This window comes from Bos mutus, chromosome 4 (genome assembly GCF_027580195.1).
Source record: "Bos mutus isolate GX-2022 chromosome 4, NWIPB_WYAK_1.1, whole genome shotgun sequence".
Taxonomy (NCBI): Eukaryota; Metazoa; Chordata; class Mammalia; order Artiodactyla; family Bovidae; genus Bos; species Bos mutus.
This window is the reverse complement of record NC_091620.1, coordinates 42,857,466-42,877,798: the sequence shown is the minus strand read 5'-3', so window position 1 is coordinate 42,877,798 and position 20,333 is coordinate 42,857,466. Positions and strand designations below refer to the sequence as shown.

General features: G+C 51.9%; 1 protein-coding gene across 1 annotated transcript in view; it reads right to left on the bottom strand.

Moving 5' to 3' along the window:
* The window catches only part of ADCY1 (adenylate cyclase 1), a 103,957-nt gene that overhangs the window by 74,252 nt on the left and 9,372 nt on the right, over positions 1 to 20,333 (bottom strand). Inside the window, exons 2-3 of the mRNA XM_070369411.1 lie at positions 14,885 to 15,034; positions 1,632 to 1,750 (exon numbers count right to left, since the gene is read on the bottom strand). Of these exons, the coding sequence (XP_070225512.1) occupies positions 1,632 to 1,750; positions 14,885 to 15,034 (269 nt within the window). The remainder of the gene's footprint in view (positions 1 to 1,631; positions 1,751 to 14,884; positions 15,035 to 20,333) is intronic.

The window sequence follows — 20,333 nt, the reverse complement described above, 5'->3', positions numbered from 1 at the left end:
AGGCACTTGGGTGCTCCATGCACGTGCCCACCTCTACCTGCAGCCCCAGAAGACCCCTGCTGTCTGATGCTTTCCTTGATGTATGCAGATGCTCTGCCCTGGCAAGGTGTGCCCTGGATTATTGTGGTAGTCTGGTCTTCTCAGCAGGGCATTTGGTCACTAAATCGAGTCCTTACCCAGTAACAAAAGGTAATGTGCAAAGTGGAAAGGTCTAGGCAGACATCAGCATCAGCCAATCCTAGACTAGCTTCAGCCCTATCACTCACTGGCCAGGGAGTCCTGCACACTCACCTCACTTTGCTGAAGCTCAAGTTCCTCATCTATAAAGTAGAGGTGACAGTGCTCATGGATATCAAGGGTGTGATGATATTAAACAGAACCAAGTGACCTTTCCTGACTGGGCTTGAACGTTGGCCTCACATATCAGGCCTTAATCCCATTTGGCTTCACCGTCTTCTGTAGGAAGACAAAACTGGTCCTTATCAAGAGACATAACAGTGGGAGTGAGTGCACTCACCAGACAGCTGTTAGCCACACCAGCCCACACACAGGGGCCGCTTGGACCCTGACAAGGATGGGCTGGCAGCAGTGGGCCTTGGCTCATTCAGACAAACAAGCACCAGCTCGTGGGGACCCAGTCTGCAGCACTCGACACAGACAGAAGGAGGAATTTCTTATCCTTTTGTGTCCACAGGGGCTCAGTGGGCAGGGAGGCCTGACACCAACACCCAAGAAAACCAGCAAAGACCAGAAGGAGAGAGAGTGCGTGGGTCCTTCAAATCATCATTTCCTACCTGACACTTTTGTCAAGTATTACCCCAGACAGGAAACACTGCTATTCTAAGTACCTTTAAAGGCAATGCATGATTTAATATAATAAATTACATTTTAACAGAATCTTTAAAAACAAATTAGCAAACTTTAGAGTGTCCAGGGAAAGTTGGTTCATTCCAAGGGCTCGGTTTCCTCACCTATAAAATGGGAATAACCATCTCTACCTCCTGGGGCTGCCAAGAGATAAACAGAGTAAAAGAAACACCTACCCCAGAGCCCAGCATGAACTAGAACAATGCTCAGTTATTAACCTGATACAGGCAAATTCCCAGTTCAACGGCCACTGCCCAAGTCTGGCTAAGGGACAGAGTTCCCATGCTCTCCAGACAATACAGGAAACAGAAGGTGAAGAAATGAGAAATAGCTACTGTGAAATGCATCACCCGAGAAGCCCACCCACACTGCTTGTGGGAACTGCTTCCCTGCTGGGCAAGTGCTCACCTGGGCTCCTGACCCACACCTGCTCCCTCCTTCCCTAAAATCAGGGTCCTCTGCTCACCTCTGCCATCACCGCTTCCCCCTCCATCACCTCCACCTTCACCATCACCTCCCACCTCTACCACTACATCCACCATCTTTTCCACCTCCACCATCATCACCCTCCTCTGCCATTACCTCCTTCTCCTCCACCTTCTCGCACCTCCTCCATCACTCCCCACCTACAACATTATCTCCACTTCCACCATCTCCCACCTCCTCCATCACTTCCCCCTCCCCGATCACCCCTCCCACACCTCCATCACCTCCCACCTCAGCTCCCCAGGCCCATCACAGGGCCAAACTAGTGCCAGCTCTACCTCACGTTGTCATGCCGCTGGATGTAAATCTTGTGGAAAATCCTCTCAGGGGGCTTCAGGAAGTCCTCCTTCATCTCCATGGCAACATTCCGAGGCAGGAGGCTCATGAGCAGCCGCTCCTGGACAGAAGAGACAGGTTCCTGTGACACAGCAGCTCCTCCCTGTGATTCCTGGACATGCCCAATCCAGTGACCTTGGTGCCAAGGAGCTGCCCTCCACGAGGGGCCCCAGAGCCTCCTCACACACAGCCAGCACGTGGTTCAGCCGCATGGTCCCTGCCCAGCCCCAGAGCCTTGGTGGGTTGTGCCCAGGCCTGGACTGTCACCACACAGGTAACTCGTTCCCAGAGCACTGGGCAAGCTTGCTGGGGAGAGCTCACCATGTGCCCCAGCTCCAATGAGTGGGGGTCACAGGGAGGAGACACCGCTGCCTCCAACCAGGCCTGTCCAGCCTCACTCCCCACACCATCACCCAACACAGCCTCAAGAGGGACCTCAAGGTGGGCTGCCCATGCCCATGGACAGACAGGAGCCCATGTTCCACAGAGATAAGTGACTTTGGATACAATGTGGCATATTCTCCTGGTCTTGTCTTCTGATCACTCCCAGACCTGCAGGAGTCAAAGGTTCTCCACCCCCAAGAGTATGGACCGAATGCCTGGGCTAATAAGCCACAGGAGCCACGCTGCCCCCGGGGGCTCTGTCACCCTTTCTGGACCTTGGTTTCCTTCTCCAGTCCCCATCTCTCCTCCTCATGACGGATCCTTCCCTGGCCTCAACCCCACCGGTCACACCGTGTCTGAGAAACCATGTTCTAGAAACCTGGGGTGAGACCCCCACTCCTCCCTTTGTCCCTTTCAGAGCCCCTCGCCAACCACACACACTCTGCTTTGGAAAGAAAATAAAAGTGCAGAATTTAGATCCTGCCTGCAATCAAGTAAGACTTCCTACTTACAGGGGTGGACGTGGGGCAGGGAGGGGGCAGTAGTCCCTCCCTCACTCTCTCTCCAGTAGCACCCCCCAACCCGGCTGGGCCCACAGCCCCTGGGCCCTCAGTCTGCTCAATGGAGGAGGCTCAGAAGGGGCCACGTGGATTTCTGGCATCTCCCACTTAGACCAGGTGGCCAGGTGCAGTCCCCAGGACCTGAGACCCTCGTAGACCCCAGGTCTACCCCGCAGTATGAGACCACATCTCTGCCTGGGAGCAGCCGCTCCCCCACGTGACATTCTCTGGAGGGCAATCACAGCAGCAGCAGTGACAAGAGTCACCAAAAGCACTCCCACCTCCAGGAAATGGCCTCAGGGGCCTGGGGTAGGGGTGTGAGGGCTTCACCCCCTTGGCTCCAGATCATAAAGTTATTTTAAGATGGGAGAATGTATCTGATGCATAGGAAGAGTCTCCCCAGGTGACACATCCCCACATACACTTCGGATGGAGGCCAGGCCCAGCCCCACCCGGCACCAGGTGGAGCTCAGTATGTGCACCCAGGAGAACCAGGCCTGGTCTATGTGGGGTGGCGGGACCCACTGTGGCCCCCACATGGCTCGAGGCTGGACAGACCCCCACACTCAGGAGGAACATCGCAAGAGCACAGCACAGGGGGAGAGGCCCCTCCAAGATGGAAGTACCAGTCTAAGTGAGCATGTGAGAGCAGCCTCGGGCACAGAAAGTCCCAGTGCCCAGGGCGTGGGAGCTGGTGTGTGAACTGAGTGTAGACAGGACCTGATCATCCCTTCCTTAGCAGCGGGGCCTCTGGGGACAACCCCGAGCACCACCCGTGGACAGGAGCCTCTGCTGGCGAGCCCGCGGTCCCAGAGAGTACTCGGCAGGGGGCTCACTTGGGCCACCATCAAAGGACCACCTGGAAGCTTCCAGAGATTGTCACTGCCCTGCCCTGAGGTGCAAGGTGGGAAAACATAAGCAGCTCGATGACAAGGCAGGCCACCCTGGAAGGGCCCTGGGAACACGCAGAGCCCTCTCTGCTGCCCCACATCAGGAGCGTCTACAAGCCCAGGCCCCTCAGGCCACCTGCCAGTCTAGGGGCTCAGGGTGCACCCCAGAGCCCCATGCAGGGGGGTCTCAGGGAGAAGAGTCCCAGGGCCTGCAGGACAGCTGCCTGGCCTCCCATCCCGACTCTGCCTCCTCCAGGGCCATTAGTTAAGCTCTGTCTCAATCCCACCCTGTCTATCAGGGTGATAACCACACCAACCTCCTCAGCAGGGTGTTCTGAGAAGGGGACAAACACCTCAGGCCCTCGCTGACCCACAGGGGTCCCTATCTTGTATCACACCTCCCAGCACTTCCGATGACAGCTCTTCACAGCTTCACTCTTCTGTCTCCTGCGTCTTTTAAATCTGTCACCTGCTCTTGGAAAAGCACTCGGGTGTCGCCCAAGTCAAATCAAGCAAGGGAAATTGTCCTCCCCAGTGCCCGCCTCACGCCTTCCTTCACCGTCTCACAGCCCCAGAACCGACCACTCTCCCTGAGCCTCCCCATCGGGGTCCTGCTGAGGAGAGCCCTCCCCTCTCTCGGTCTCTCCATCACCTCAGCTGTCCTGCACGACTTGGAGTTAGAACAAGGAAACCAGGGCAGCCACCAGGAGGGAAGGACTGAAAAAGCAGAGGGACGCTGACTAGCCCGGGACTTCAAGAGGAAATCAGGGGGCAGGTACAGAGGGTTAGGCCAGGTGCTACTGCAGCCCAGGGGCGCACACCCAGCGCAGCGTGGGGTGCCGAGACAGATGGCTGGGTTAGCACTGTCCCAGGATCCCTTCTCCACCACTAGCACCACAATCTAGCCCCTCATTCTCATCAGGGGACTTGAAAACCTGGAATGAAAGCTGTATTGTCCAGCCTCCTGTTCAACTAGATGTGGCCAAGGAGATAGGAGCTGAAGAATCAAGTGGAAATTTCTGGAATATTCCCTAAAGGCAGTTTGTTCTTCTTCCCTCCTTCTGTTGCTGGGGATACAGTCATGATGGCTGGATCTGTACCGACCATCTTAGTTCAGGAGGAAGAAAGCTACACACTACCAATGGCAGACCATTTAACTAGATGGAGACTGGGTTGTGAGGATTGCATGGGTCAGATCTGCATCACTGGCCATAAAGTGCCGGGCCTGCAATACATATGTAAGAGAAAGAGTTATCTCACTGCATAAGCCACTGTCATATGAAGTTCCTAATAGCAGGCTATATTTCTGACCAAGGGCTGAGCATTAACTCCATCCACAAGATTAGTGATAGTGCCTGAAGCCAACACACATTAATAATCAAGACTTGAAAGTACACAACCTCGCCCACAGGGAGCAAAGCAGCCAGCCATCTGAAAAGATCAAGCGCCCGTCCCTGATTAAAAACAAAAAGCAGCAAACAACTTAGCTGGCTGACATCATAAAGATTATACCTGAAATCCACATCCAATTCCAAACCCAGCCCTCAAGCCTCAGGCAGCAATAAACATTACATTAGAAGCAGACAGCTACATGATGAGTTCTAACTAGTGAAATAAGACACAAAGCCAGAAATCAAAGGGACAAATTTATAAATATGAATCATACAAAATATCCCAGCATTCTATGAAGGCTATATAAAAACCTCAATTTTATCTTGATTATCAAAATGTGACTTAATATATTAACCTTAATAAACATTAGATATTTAAACAACAATTATGAAGACTGTTTCTGAAAAGATGGAAAAGCACTTTTTCCTATTCCCCCACTAAGTACACAAAAAGTCCTGGACATGACATATAAAACAGTCATCTGAAGGCTCTTAAAGGCAGAGGGAAGGAGGCAGAAACCTCTGTGCAAGGGATGGTCTGCAGGTAAGGGCCTGGACTTTCTTTTTGCCTTACATACCCCAGACTGGGTGCTGGAAGGTGGGTGCCCCAGAAATGTCAACAGGCACAGCAGTAAGCTCCAATAAATTCGACCCTCTCTGACTAAAAGATCAGGACAGGGGTAGCCTCAGGAGATGGAAACTGCTATACAATAATTGTCCCACTCCAGGCAAACCACTCCAAAAAATCAGCAAAGCTCCATCCTCCCCAGGCTGGGGTGCAGAGAAGCCATGCAGGGAACTCTGCCTGTGCTCGCCACCAGCTGGTAACACCCAGTGCACCCCACCAACCCTGCCCCACTGCATCAGCAGAGCCAAGGGCTTTCCTGCTCCTCCCTCCAAGTCAGAAGCCAGAACTCCCTCCTGCACAGCAGTAAGGAGGTACCCCCACCACCATAAGTCCCAACAGAGGCTCAGTATGGAACCTCGACTTGTACCTCAAGAAGGAAGTATTGAAGTGGTGGTCTCCACTTTCCCCTACCAAATGAAGTCATAGAAATAAGTTCAAATAAGACACAGAGTCCCACACACAATACCCCAGTTGTCCAGGTTCCAATCAGAAATCACTCATCATACAAAGAACCAAAACAATCTCAACAAATGAACAAAGGTTATCAACAGACTCCAACACCAAATGACAATAATCAGAATAACTAACAAGATTTTAAAGCCGTTATCCTAAGAATGATTCAATGAACAACTACAAATATGCTTGCAAAAGTGAAAAAACAGAAACTCTCAGCAAACAAATAAAAGATACAAAAATAATAAAATAAACAAACAAAACAAAACAAAAAAATAAAAAGAATCAAATGGAAATTTTAAAACTAAAAAGAAAAACCTGAAATAAGAAGCTCAACAAATGGGAACATCAGAATGGAGGGGACCAAGGAAAGTTTAGTGAACTTGAAGACAGAACAGTAGAAATTGACCAAACTGAAAAACAGAGAAAATAGACTGGAAAAACAACAGAAGAGTAGAAACAACCCAGACATCCATCAATAGACGAATGGATAAACAGTGCGGTCCATCCACACAGTAGAATACTATTCAGCCATAACAAGGCATGAAGCACTGACCAATGCTACAACACAGATACACCTTGAGAACAGTATGCAAAGTTAAAGAAGCCAGACACCAAAGGCCACATACATATGATTCCATTTATAAGAAACTTCCTGAGCAGGCAAAACCATAGAGACAGAACACAGATTAACAGTGTCTAGAATAAGAAGTGACCACTAATGGGTACAGCTTTCTTTCTGGGGTGATTGAAAATTTTCAAAAAACAGATTATTATAATGGTTACACACCCAAAATATCAGAAAAGTCATTTAGTTGTTTTGAACTTTAAATTGAACTTAATAGTATGTAAACTGGAGAAGGCAATGGCAACCCACTCCAGTACTCTTGCCTGGAAAATCCCATGGACGGAGGGTCCTGGTGGGCTGCAGTCCATGGGGTCGCTAGGAGTTGGACACGACTGAGCGACTTCACTTTCACTTTTCACTTTCATGCATTGGAGAAGGAAATAGCAACCCACTCCAGTGTTCTTGCCTGGAGAATCCCAGGGACGGCGGAGCCTGGTGGGCTGCCGTCTATGGGGTCACACAGAGTCGGACACGACTGAAGTGACTTTAGCAGCAGCAGCAGCAGTATGTAAACTATAGATCAATAGGTTTTTTTAATTAAAAATAAATAACATCTATGGTGGTTTCTAAAGGTGCTGTGAATGAGTCAGATCTGTTTAAAAATCCATCCTATATCACTTTAAAAGAAATTTGCTTTCTCTTGATAGATTTCTTCACACAATGGGAAATCAAAATTGTCAAAGTTTCATTTATCTTGTTAGAATGACAAACTGAGTACACATTGCAAACAATTGCATGCAATTCTGGAATTATGACCTAACAATGGCATTTGAGGCATGTTAGGGACTTTGGAGTGGTGGCCGCTGCAGTCAGGGCAAGGACACTGATCTCAAGAGTCAGACCTTGCAAGCCCAGGCTTCTTGGCCGGGCTGTGGGGAGCAGTAGGGAGGAGGCCCCAAGGAGCTAAGGGGTGACCTTCAGAGGGCTCTCACTCCCTTCCCTATGCTCCCCAGCTCTGACAGGCTCAGACCTCAGGGTTAGACCCCAGTGGGGAGCTGTGATCACATGAGGCCCCCAAGTGGTCTCTGTCTGCTCCCTACCCCCACTCAGTGAAGCAGGTTGTCCAACTCTGCCCCAGCTCTCTCCAAGCTGAAGGATGACAAAGCTGCAGCTTACCAATCTGCCTGCCCTGACTGGAATACCCCACTGGGTGCCCCACCCCACCCCCCATTTACTGAGTGAAAGCCACCTACTGCTCCCCATCTCCCAGCCTCTACCTGGCAAACTCCTACATAACCTTCAAAGCCCCAATCAAATATTTCTATATTTCTTCCAAGGCACACCCCTCCCCCATGTAGCATGCTTCTCAGACCCCCCCCCATCCTCCAGTTGGGCCTCCCCACAGGAGCCAACTGCTGCTGTCTCCCATGCAGTCCCACATTTGGCTGAGACCAGGTTCCCTCCATCCCAGGGTCCCTGGAGCCATAGGCCAAGCATTCAGATGTGCTGGGTCAAGGATGACCACCCCCACAGAAATTCCAGCTGGGCCTCTCCCAACCCACTTGGCACCAAGAGGCAAAGGGCCTCAGGGCAGATACCAGTCATGAATGCAGGACTAGGGGGGCAGAAGCTGCTCCCCTGTGCATCTGTCTGACCTGCATTTCTGAGATTCTGCAATTCTGGCTCCGTCCTCCAAAATCATGAGCAAGGTTACCCTGCACTCTCACAAGGAGTTTCTGTCCTGTGGATGATCAGCTTGGAACAACGTTTTCCTCAGAAGTTTCTATGACTCAGCTGTAGAACCACTGGAGTCTGATGATGACTTTGGGGCAAGCTTTTCAGTACTGAGTCAATCGTTTTAATGATCATAGGATGTTTCAGGCTTTCTTTTTCTTCTAGAATCAATTTTAGTAACTAACACCTTTCTGGGAATTTGTCCATTTTGTCTGTTTTCAAATATTCTGGCAAAAAAAAATTTAAAAACCTCTAAGTATTTCCCTCTTATCTATCTTTAACCCAGCTTTATCTCTGTGGCTTGTGTATTCCCGTCCCTAATCATCTTGTGTCTGCTCTTTCTTCTTGGTCAGTCTCTCTAAGGCTTTTCTGTTTCAAAGAACCAACTTTTGTCTGAAACTGAAAGAGACCTATTAAAAAGGCCCTTTCACAGCCCTTTGGAATATTTTAACCCAAAACCTCTGTGTGAGCCTTTTCAATGGCTGAGGAGACATGGGCTATAAAAGGAGAAAGTGGGCCACGGCTGGTTTGGGGGGATTCTGGGCTGTGGCCTCTGCTGTTCTCACTTAGTCACTAGCTACTTTGTGACTCGCCTTATTATCCTTCCCACATCATTTAAATTCTTCAAGCCAGCCCCAGTTCTCAGATTTATAAAACAGAACAAGGTTCTTACATGCTCAGCTACGGACACAGAGGCCTAAAATTAAAGATCTAAGAACCTAGAGGAAAGAACCCTTTCAGATCAAGCTCATTCATCTGTTCTGCCAAGACTAGGACAGGACAGAGTTGGGCAGCTCTGTGCAGGGGCCACTGTCTGTTCTGATTCCGGGGGGGGGGTCACTTAAGCATATACAAGTCTCTCTTATAGGAGTCAGCCTCGGGGACACTGACAACTCAGGTAGCTACTTCAAAGCACAGCAGAGAACCTTCCAGAACGAGAGTGTGCCCAGTGAAGCAGATGGGCCCCGTGCCCATCCTCTCCAGCCCCTCTGCTCCTGCGGGCTGCATTGAGGGGAACCGACCACTTCAAACATTCCCACTGGTGAAAAGGTCAGAGGAGGCCTTGCTCTGGGAGACTCGTCTGGGAGACTCGTCTGGGAGACCATGCCTGCCCACATGTGCAGGGAGGAGGGCAGGAGATAAATACAAACTCAGATTTTGTAGACAAAGCAGATGGATTTCCTTTCAAAACAGCAACCGCAGGGCTAATTAGTTCTAAACAGTGTAGGAGGTGAGGGGATGTTCCTGATTACTGGAGCAATTATCACCTTCTTCTCAGGGTTGTCTTAAAAATCAGTGATTACAGGCATGGAATGCCCACAGGTCCTTCCGGGTTGAGAGCAGGTGAGTGGTGAGAGCTCACGGTGGCATCCTTCCCTACGACAGTCAGAGGCTCTCCCCAAGGGCTGTGATGAAGTGCACCCTGAAACCTGCACAACTAAATCACTTTGCTGAAACTATTTATAACACAGTATTGTAAACCAGTATGTGCACTTAGTCGCTAAGTCGTGTCCAACTCTTTGCGACCCTATGGACTGTAGCCTGCCAGGTTCCTGTGTCCACAGAATTCTCCAGGCAAGAATACTGCAGTGGGTTGCCATTTCCTTCTCCAGTGGATCTTCCTAGACCAGGGATCAAACCCATGTCTCTTGAATTAGCTGGCGATTCTTCATCACTGAGCCAACCAGGGAAGCCCCTATAAACCAACTACACTTCAATAAAAAGTAACCAATCAACATAGGCAAGAACAATGTTGGTGGCAGATTTATGCAGAGTGGGCACATCCCAGGGAGAAGACATCTCCTGGGGCTCAGGAGAAACATCTGCTTCAAGCCACGAAGCACAACCTTCTCCTGCCTACCTCTCAAAGCCTCCAACCGCGATAGCTCCAGGAGGATACTCACCCTGGAAGAAAGGAAAGAACAACCCACCAACATCTAGAGTATCTGCCCCTGACCTGCCTCCAAGTCCTGCCTCCACACCGACCCCCCCAAACCTGCATCTGACCCACTGTCTGACCTGCTCGAACACATCAGAGGCCCCACGTCACATGCACATGGTCACATGTACATGCACGTCCTTCCACAAAGTGCAAAGCCCAGCCTCCCTCTCCAGCTCGGCCTCTGCGCTCAAGCTCCTCCCCAACTCAGCCTCATTCAAGGACCCCACTCCCACCCCTCCAGCCCCAGCGCAGAGTCACCCCACCTCCTGCAGAGGCTGATAGGGGCATACCTGCCATCACACGGGGGTCACTCTGGAGCCAGATACCCCAGTAACCCCTCCAGAACTGGGGTGCACCCCCAGCATCGCCTTCACAAAACTAGGCTGCACCCACCAACGTCCCCCCACATCACCCTGGGTGCCGCCTGATGGGGTCAGGGCCTGGAGAAGACTCTAGAAGCAGCTATGGAACTGGAATGCTCTGCGACTCGAGCTGAGACATGAAAACACAGACAGATGACAAGCCCGTATGGTTGGGGCACCCCTCACCTGCAACTCAGAGGGCTGCGGTTTTCACACTGACACAGAGGCATGAGTTGAGCAGAGGTGGCTGGCCACCTGCAGGCTCCCCTGGCCCAGCCAGGCGGTCCCCAGGCAGGCTTTGATGTATCAAGTGCCTACGGGTGCTTGAGAGCCCCGAAGGGGTGCCTGAGCCCCATGTGAGCTCGAGGGTTTCCCTTCTGCCACCCAAAGAGACAAGGCTCCCTGAGCTAAAAACAGTCAGGCAAACCAGAGGCAGGGAGTAACCTGAGTGCTGGGTACAAGGCTGCCCAGGGAGACAGCTGTCCTGTGATACCACCTGCCGGTGCAATCGGAAAACAGAACAAGTCAGGATGCTGCCTCGCCTCCTCGCAGGACCAGCCAGGGGAACTCATGGGGATGACCCGTCCTCACTCACTTCCACATTCCGTGTGCTCAGCTCTGCAGCAATAGATGAAACCACCAAGGAAGATGACTGATACATTGGAAAACATGAAAGATTGAGTTTTTACACAAAGAAAAGCAGAGCTAGAGGAACAGGCTTGGGCAACACGGGGATCCCTTCAGATGAAGCACCAGCCTTTCTCTAGTGAGAGGCTCGTTCAAACCCACAGGAAAGTCAGAGCATGAGCAGGCAAAGGATTAGAACACACACTCCACACAGAAATACAAATGGTAAGCACACGTGGAGAAGCGGCCACGGCTAGTAACCAGCATCTGAATAAATGGGAGGAACCACGTTCTAACAGGAAGCAGGGAAAAGGGGAGGGAGGGAAAAAGTGTGTCATGAGCAACAGTGGGAATACACACCAGAACCCCGAACGCTGGGCCCACCCCACCCACGGGACTGGGCAGGCCTGAGAATCTCTATTTCTGACAGGCTCCCTGTGAAGCTGGCTCTGTTGGCCCCAGGACCCCACTCAACCACTGCTCCCCAGAGCCCAGTGTAACTAATTATTACTTATAAAGATAAAATGAAGCACAACATGTTTTGGAAAATGCCCAGGACCCAGAGAGAGAAAGAACATCCCATTTGCACTCCTGAGGATATAACCAAAGATATTTCAAGTCTATATGAATAAAGATGCTTATGAAAAAGAAACGTTTTTAAGTATCCAAATGTCAGATGCCAGACACGCACACAGGAAGCAGCAGCTGTTTTCCATTACCTTTAGAGCACCGACTGGATACACCTATGGGAAATAAGTCAAAATGCAGAAATATAATTGTGTATACACCAAAATGACAATGACATGGGGAGAGAATGTGCATAAGGACAAAGACTTGAAAATACGGAGCGTTTAGCTGGGTTGACAGGACTGGGTGACATTTACCATTTTGTAGATTTCCTGCTTAAGAACATCAGGCCTGCTATTAGAACTCAGACGTGTCTCTGAGCCTCCACCAATCTGGGTTTCCTCAGCTGTAGGACTGAGAAAATAAACCCTTGCTCTCAGAGCTGCAGAGAAGTCACATATGAACAGCAGCAGAGGCTGGGCTCGCAACTGCTCCATGAAAGCAAAGAGGTTGCTCAGCCACTGTGTTCCCAGGGCAGGAATGTGGGCATAGGGGGAGAAACACATCTGCAGAACCCACATGTGCGGCCAGCATCCTCACCATTGACAGGCAGGACCCACCCGAGAGACAGAGGGCGCATCAAGCATTTAAACACGTTTTAAGGGTGGAAGCTAGGTAATCTGTAGGAAAGGTGGCAAGAGTAAGAAAAGAAATGAAGACAAAATCAGAGAAAGTAAGTCCAGAAAAAACCATAATTCTAAAAAATACATGCACCCCAGCGTTCACTGCAACACTGTTTCTAACAGCCAAGACAAGGAAGCAACTTAAGTGTCCACAGACAGATGAATGGATAAAGAGGATGTGCTATACTTACACAGTGGAATATTACTCAGCAATAAAAAGAGAATGAAATAATACCATATGTAGCAACATGGACAGACCTAGAGACTATCATCCTAAGCAAAGTAAGTCAGACAAAGAAAGGCAAATATCAAATGATACAGCTTATATGTGGAATCTTAAAAAAAATGATACAAATGAACTTAAAAACAGACTCACAGACACAGAAAACAAGCTTATGGTTACCAAAGGGGAAAGGTTGCTGCTACTGTTAAGTCACTTCAGTCGTGTCCGACTCTGTGTGACCCTATAGATGGCAGCCCACCAGGCTTCCCAGTCCCTGGGATTCCCCAGGTAAGAATACTGGAGTGGGTTGCCATTTCCTACTCCAATGCACAAAAGTGAAAAGTGAAAGTGAAGTCACTCAGTTGTGTCCGACCCTCAGCGATTCCATGGACTGCAGCCTACCAGGCTCCCCCATCCATGGGATTTTCCAGGCAGGAGTACTGGAGTGGGGTGCCATTGGGGGGATGCATAAATTAGGAGTCTGGGATTAACATATACACACTACTGTATATAAAATAGATAACCAACAAGGACCTACTATACAGCACAGGGAACTCTATTCTGTAATAATCTCTAAGTGAAAAGAATTTTTGAAAAAAAAAATGTATAACTGAATCACTCTGCTATATACTTTAAACTAACAGAACATTATAAATCAATTGTACTGCAATAAAGCCAAATAACTTTTTAAAATTAGAAAATGTGGGAAAGGAAAACATTTGAAAGGAGATGGAGCAGAGGGAAAACAGAGGGGATGCAAAGGAAGATTCAGATTCATCCACACAAGAGTGGCCCCCACATCAATCTTTCCAGCACTTCAGCAGATGTATTTAAGGGGAGAGAACTCTGAAGACTCACTTTTGGGATCTCTTGGACGTGATGAAGGTAAGGACACAGCGTTCAAGGCCCTCTAAGCAACAAAGACTCCCTCATTGGTGCTAATGATGCTGATCTGGAAAAATACACTCCTTATACTCAAGCATGCACAAGTATACACATGTGTGCACACATACACACACATCTACATGCGCACATACACACAAATGCACACATATCCACAACCATACACACATGGACACGTGAACACAGACATACAGGCATGCACACAAGATCCACATGAATGCAAATCCACATACGTGGATATACCCACACACTAACATGAGCACATATGCACCTCTATACATTTGCACACAGGCCCCACATATCTAATACACATGTGTACAGAAATACAAATCCACACATGTGCACACAAAACACACACGTGCACACATGCACACGTGCACATCACACGTGTGCACATTTCCTCACAGACAAGTAGCTCCCACACCCATACACCATTCACAGACAAAGCCACCCACGGATCTACACACGATCTAAATATACATAAGCCATCTACTTCTTTTACTGTAAATACTAGGCATCATTACAGTACCTATAAATGGAAATATGTACATTTTAAAATGTACAGTCAGTACTTCATGCCTTATATTTACCACAATAATAGCATCTCATTTATAAACCCATCCCATCCACCCCACCCCAGGAAAACAAGCCTCTGCACTTTCATAAAGCTTAGGAGTCTGGGGGCTCCTAGCTGAAGGCCTCATCTAGGGTGCTCAGAGCAGCCTGGTGGTCCCAGGACAGCAGCAGAGGAAACATCACTGCGGGAGTGAGCCCAGGACATGCAGCTGACAGTGGCTGGGGCGGGGGGAACCCAGCCCGGCTTCCTCCAAGCCTTCAGATCACAGGGTACAGTGCTCTGCAGCCTCAGCCAAGCTCAGCTGTGGGGCTGCCATGGTGACCCCTACTTCCTAACAACTCAGCCCTTCCAGAGGCACCAAGTCCAGCTCTCCTCTACCTCCACTTAGGGCCTGCAAATGTCCCAGGGCATCTCCTCCATAGTCCTGTACCACATATCACCAGCAGGTAAACTGAGGCCACAGATGGCAGTTCTTCTGCCTTCACTCCCACAGTGCCCCCAACAACTGTCCACTCTTCCCCAACAGGCCGAGGGAGCTGGCCCACAGAGGCACAGGGACCAGTGGGGGCCTGAGACCCCTATCCAACTCTCAGATGAGTCAGGCTGGCTCCACCCCCAGAGCCCTCGGTGTAGAAGGCTGTGAGGCTCCATCCCCCGACCCCAGGCCCCCCACGCCCCTCTGGGTGAGGCCCTGGGCACTGACCTGCTTCTCATTCTCGTCCTCCAGCCTCAGCCGGTCCTCAATGCAGTTCCGGGCCTGCAGGAAGGCCTTCCTCTGGGCGCGCTCAGCCAGGATCCTCACGAAGACGCCATACACGTTCACACCGAGGAAGAGCAGAGCGTTGGCACCCAGCTGGGGGGAGAAAACAATGCAGAGGACTGCACCAGGGGCCTGGCTCGGCAGAGGCTCCTCCACGCCCCCCAACCACCAGCCCACGAAATGACCACGCCAGCCAGACCCACGCTCCAAGCCAGCCTCATGTGGCCACAAGCCAGGCCTCATCCCGCACCCTCTGAGGGGTCATCTGTGCTATAAGCTTCATGTCATTGAATAGTGGGCAAGGATGCAAGGTGCGTCCCCCAAAATTCACGTGGAAGTCCTGACCCCCAATCCCCAGAGAGGGGCTATACTTGGAGACAGGGTCTTTCAAGAGGTAATCAAGAGAAAGTGAAGCCATTGGGGCGGCCCTAATCCAACACGAGGGGCCTCCCTGGTGGCTCAGTGGTAAAGAATCCACCTTCAACGCAGGAGACACGCATTCGATTCCTGGGTCGGGAAGATCCCCTAGAGGAGGGAATGGCAGCCCACTCCAGTATTCTTGTCTGAGAATCCCATGGACGGAGGAGCCTGGCAGGCTACAGTCCATGGGGTCACAAAGAGTTGGACACAACTTAGTGACTAAACAATATCCAGAACAATCCCACATGACTGGTGTCCCTGTAAGAGGAGATGAGGACACAGACACACACAGAGGGACGGCTGCCCGAAGACACAGAGAAGACGGCCATCAGCAAGCCAAGGAGGGGCCTCGCGAAACACAAGTCTCCAGAAGGCCGAGAAGTGGCGTCTGCTGTCTGAGCCGCCCAGTCTGGACACTTCATTACAACAGCCCAAGGAAACACTACACCTAGAAGTGTCGAAGGTGCAGACAGAGTGGTTATTCCCATAAAGGCAGCATGGAAGGCTCTGGAGATAAGCAGTGAAGGCGAGCGGATTAAAAACAAAGAAGAAAGAATGGCAATTGGGTATGAAGTGGACTTTTGCACGTATGAAGATGAAGAAAATGCAGCGTCCAGAGCCTCTGATGGCTCCAGTTCTCACTCCACGTCAACAGACGAGAAGCCAGAAAGGGACCTGGCCAGGAAGGACCCTTCCAGGGCAGCTTCTGTCCAGCCTGGGAGTTAAGGCAGGAAGTCTGAGGAGCGCAGTGTGTGACCACTTCCTGCTTTCACCTGCCTAATCGCAAGTCCAGGCCAGACTGCCCAGGACTGAGCCTGGGGGACTTCACAGGAACCCACGACAGATGACGGTCACACCGCACAGAGTGGCAGGGCTGGGGAAGGATCAAACCCCATGTCCCCTGCTCAGCCTCCTCAGCTGACCTGTACCTACCTCTCATGGCCACAGGGCCCAGGGCCAGACAGAGGCGCCTCCATGGACCAGCAGAACCCCAGCACACCCCCCTGGAGCCCCCAGGCCACTGAGAGAGAAAGGGCACCCATCCATCTCCCTGTGAGGCTGCAGTGTTCATAAAACCGCTGCACCCACCCACCCCCGTCACAGTCACTGTAAAAATGGATGATTTTTTGTTTGATTAAACTCCAGCATTTCCTGCAGGTTCTGAGTGTCACCGCTCCTCATGGATTAACCCGAAATACTCCCCACCCAGGACTGATATCACACACGACTACACAGGACAAATAAACACAGTGGCAGATGGGACAGCAGTCCACAATTAGAGGACACCTGCCAGAGTCCAGGCAGTGACGGGCAAGGTGGCCCGAACAGGGAGAGTTGAGGGACAAGGACAGGGAGCCCAGGGAGGTCGCAGTGGGCAGTAACATCCATCTAGAGACATGGAAACTGTTCACAGGAGGACACAGGGAGACAGGCCAAGCAACTGGAATCCACAGGACCCCAGCACCCAATGGTCATCTCCCTAAACCCCCAGCAGGGGAGTGAGCCCCCAGCAAACCCAACAGGGACAACTCGCCCACTTACAGTTGGCAGAGGATGGACACACACTTACACCTAACACGGACTGCGTACAAAATACTCTCCTGCAAATCACCTCCTGGATCCTACCTCTGCCCCCAGAGAGAGGGACGGCCATCCTGAGAGGGGTCTAGGAGAACAGCCGAAAGTCCAATAAAAATGGTGCCTGCCGTTACCTGGAAGGTCGCATTGTGACCTGACCATCTCCATGTGACCCTGATTATCTCCCTGTGACCTTGATTATCTCCACACGATCTCATCATCTCCACATGACCCTGAGTATCTCCATGTGACCTGACCATCTCCAAGTCAGGTCCTGACATCTCCATGACCTCATCATCTCCCTGTGACCCTGCATGTGACCCTTCACCCTCACTGTGACCCTGAACACCTCCAAATCTGAGCGCCCCCCTAGCTGGAGCATCCATGCTTTCTCCAGGTGCAGGACTGGAACACACATGCTTCTCCAAGGCCAGTCCAGTCGGTCTCAGTGCTGGTCCTGGCTGCCAGCACTGTGCTCCCAGGGCAGCTGCACTGGGCCCCCGAACCAGACAGTGTCTTCTGTATCTAAAGGACCACCTGCTGTATTCTGGGACCAGTTCATGCCAGTCTGTTGATGAAGGCGATTTTCTGGTGGCACCAGGAAGACCAGCGTATATGAAACAACACACTGCACATTGGTGGAATCAATACTTGGTCTTCCCAGATGGTGCTAGTGGTAAAGAATCTGCCTCCCAATGCAGGAGACATAAGAGACATAGGTTCGATCCCTGGGTCAGGAAGATCCCCTGAAGGGGACAGCCTTCAGGGTTTGTGCATGGCACAAGTGCATGGAAACCCACTCCAGTACTCTTGCCGGAGAATCCAATGGACAGAGAAGCCTGGTGGGCTACAGTCCATAGGGTCGCAAAGAGTCGGACACCACTGAAGTGACTTAGCAGGCAGGCAGGCAGAATCAATATTTAAAAGCATACTAAGTGTGTTTAAAACACCCACAGGTACAGGGCTGGACAGGTTTCTAAAAATTTAAATAACAGTGAGTCTTTGCACAAAACACTCATCTCCCAGTAGAACCTTAATCATTCATGGCTTCTGCATGCCGTCCTAGGCTCAATTTAAGGTTCTGAACATGGAGACAAGATAACACACAGGATGCCTCTTCTGAGATGCTGTCCAGCCTGGCACCCCTGTGGTGAAGCCCTCAGCTGTCACTGTCAGGACAAGGACAAAGAGTCCAACTGAGGGGCCAGGCACCCAAGGTCAGCTGAGCACAGGGTGCACGAAGCCACAGGTCACACTTGAGCCTGCAAGCCAGGGCTTTTCAGGTGGCCTGTGGCAGAAACAGGGGAAAGTGGAGGTCCCCAGTGAGGTCTGGGCGGAGAGGCGCGGGCCAACAGGCAGAAGGGCTGGCAGAGGCTGGGCAATCTGGTCAAGGGAAAAATCAGTAGCAGGGTGGGGGTGAGCTGGGTCCCCTTGTCACCCCCTCTACACCCACCTTCCCACACCTTCCCTTTACTCTGTGGCCACAGTGATCCCCAGGGATACCAAGGCCCAGCTGGATGCCTAGCTGGCTGCCTTGTCAACACCATCTGAGACATTAACACAAAGAAGAGCCCGATGGCCTGCCCCACAGCTGGAGTCTAGCAGGCAGAGTGGAAAAGAGATAGGGGGTCTTCCCTGCCCGATGCTCTGAATTCACATTCACAAACCTGCCAATCTTCCCCCAGGAAATCAAAGGAGGAGGCCATCCACATGATGCTAAAGCCCCCAGCACACCTGCCTCCCTGCCTCCACTCAATTCCCACACACTCCACGATCAGGAACCAAGGTGACAGGCACAGCAGTGACAAGAGGCCCAGGTCCTGCCCCACAGGGCACAGAGAAGATTCAAGACTGGCTACCTAATCAGTGACCAGGGAGGAGGGTGACAAGGCAGAGAGAAGCCCAGACGTCACCTGCTGGCAGGTGTGGCCTGAAGAGGGCGCTGGTTCACACTGGCTGCAGTAGAAGCGGTGACGGGGGAGCCAGGCTGAGGCTTCTGAGCTTGGGGAAGGGTCCGTGCTGGGGTGGAGGCTGAGTACCACACAGCCCAGAACATGCCTCCCGGGACTGACAGGTCCTTGCCACCCCCACCAGCATCCTCAATCTACAGACACAGGGGTCCTGAGGAAGGGCAGGGCCCCCAGCTGCAGAGGGCAGGGCACACCCAGCAGCCCCACCTCCCGGGCTCCCTGTAACTGCCCTCACTCCTGGCCTCAGGGCACCTCCCCCACATACCTGGCCTCAGCATCCAGACCCCCCAGGACCCCCTGCAGCCTACGCCCCCCTGGATGCCTGGGCCCTGCCAGGAACCCCATCTGCACCTTTCTCACCCCTGGAAGGCTTGCCCTTAGAGCTCTCTTCTTCTCCAGCTGAAACTCCACGGCCCAGCAGGACACTCCTGCCACTCCCACTCTGGAAACGCCGGGCTGGTAAAATCCAGCTCCACACACACCACTGGAGGAAACGCCAGAGCCTGCCCACCCGGGCGTCTCCTAGGAGTGAGTGCACCACCCCACACCCGTAGCCCGGAGAGCTTCTCCATCCCAATCCTCACCTGTCCCTCCACCCCTCTCTCTGCCTGGCCCAGCCACTCCCACTGCCCATGCCCCAGGGTTCCCTGAACCCTCCAGCTGGGGCCTACTGCTCTCTTTCTCCTGAAAATGAGACTCCTCTTCTTCTCCTGGGCCTGCCCAGTTTTCTCCTCTTTCAGCAAAACTCTTGGAAAGGCCCTGTGGTGTTCCAACCTCCGTCCCCTCTGCAGCTATGCTGGGTGGTCTGTGACCAGGTCAGGACCACCTTCATATCCTGAACCCAGGCTCAGGTCCCAGTGTCCAGCCCACCCTGCTCAGGCCATGAGCTCCCCTCCATGGGCACCCTCCCCAGCATCCTCTGGTCCAAGCCTCGCATCTGGACCCCTCTCTACCCCAAACTCCACCCTTTGTGGTATCTCAGCCACACTCCACTTGGGAGCCCATCCCTGTGCCAAAGACCCCCAAACCAATACCTTCAGCTTGGCCTAGCCAGTTGTCCCCCTCCCCTGTCCATGCATGTCTCCTGGGTGTCTGTTCAAGCCTGCTTGGGACAGGCCCTGGTGGCACCCAGCACTCACCCCAGCAGCCTCTCCCACCTCAGTTGATCCAGGCCCCTGGAAACCTCTCAGGCCACGGCCCTTTTCCACCACCAGCAAATCCTACCGGCTCTGTCTCCAACACAGGGCCCCTGACTGCCCTCCCTGCCATCCGCTGTTTGGTTGCCAAGCTGCCTCCTAACCCAAGCCTGTGCCCCTCCTGGCCCTTGAGGCTCCTGGACGGTCCTCTGCTCTAAATCCCTAGTCCTGAGTCTCCCTGGGCCCAAAACTCTCTGTGGCTCATGCCCTACAGCCTGTCCTCTTCGT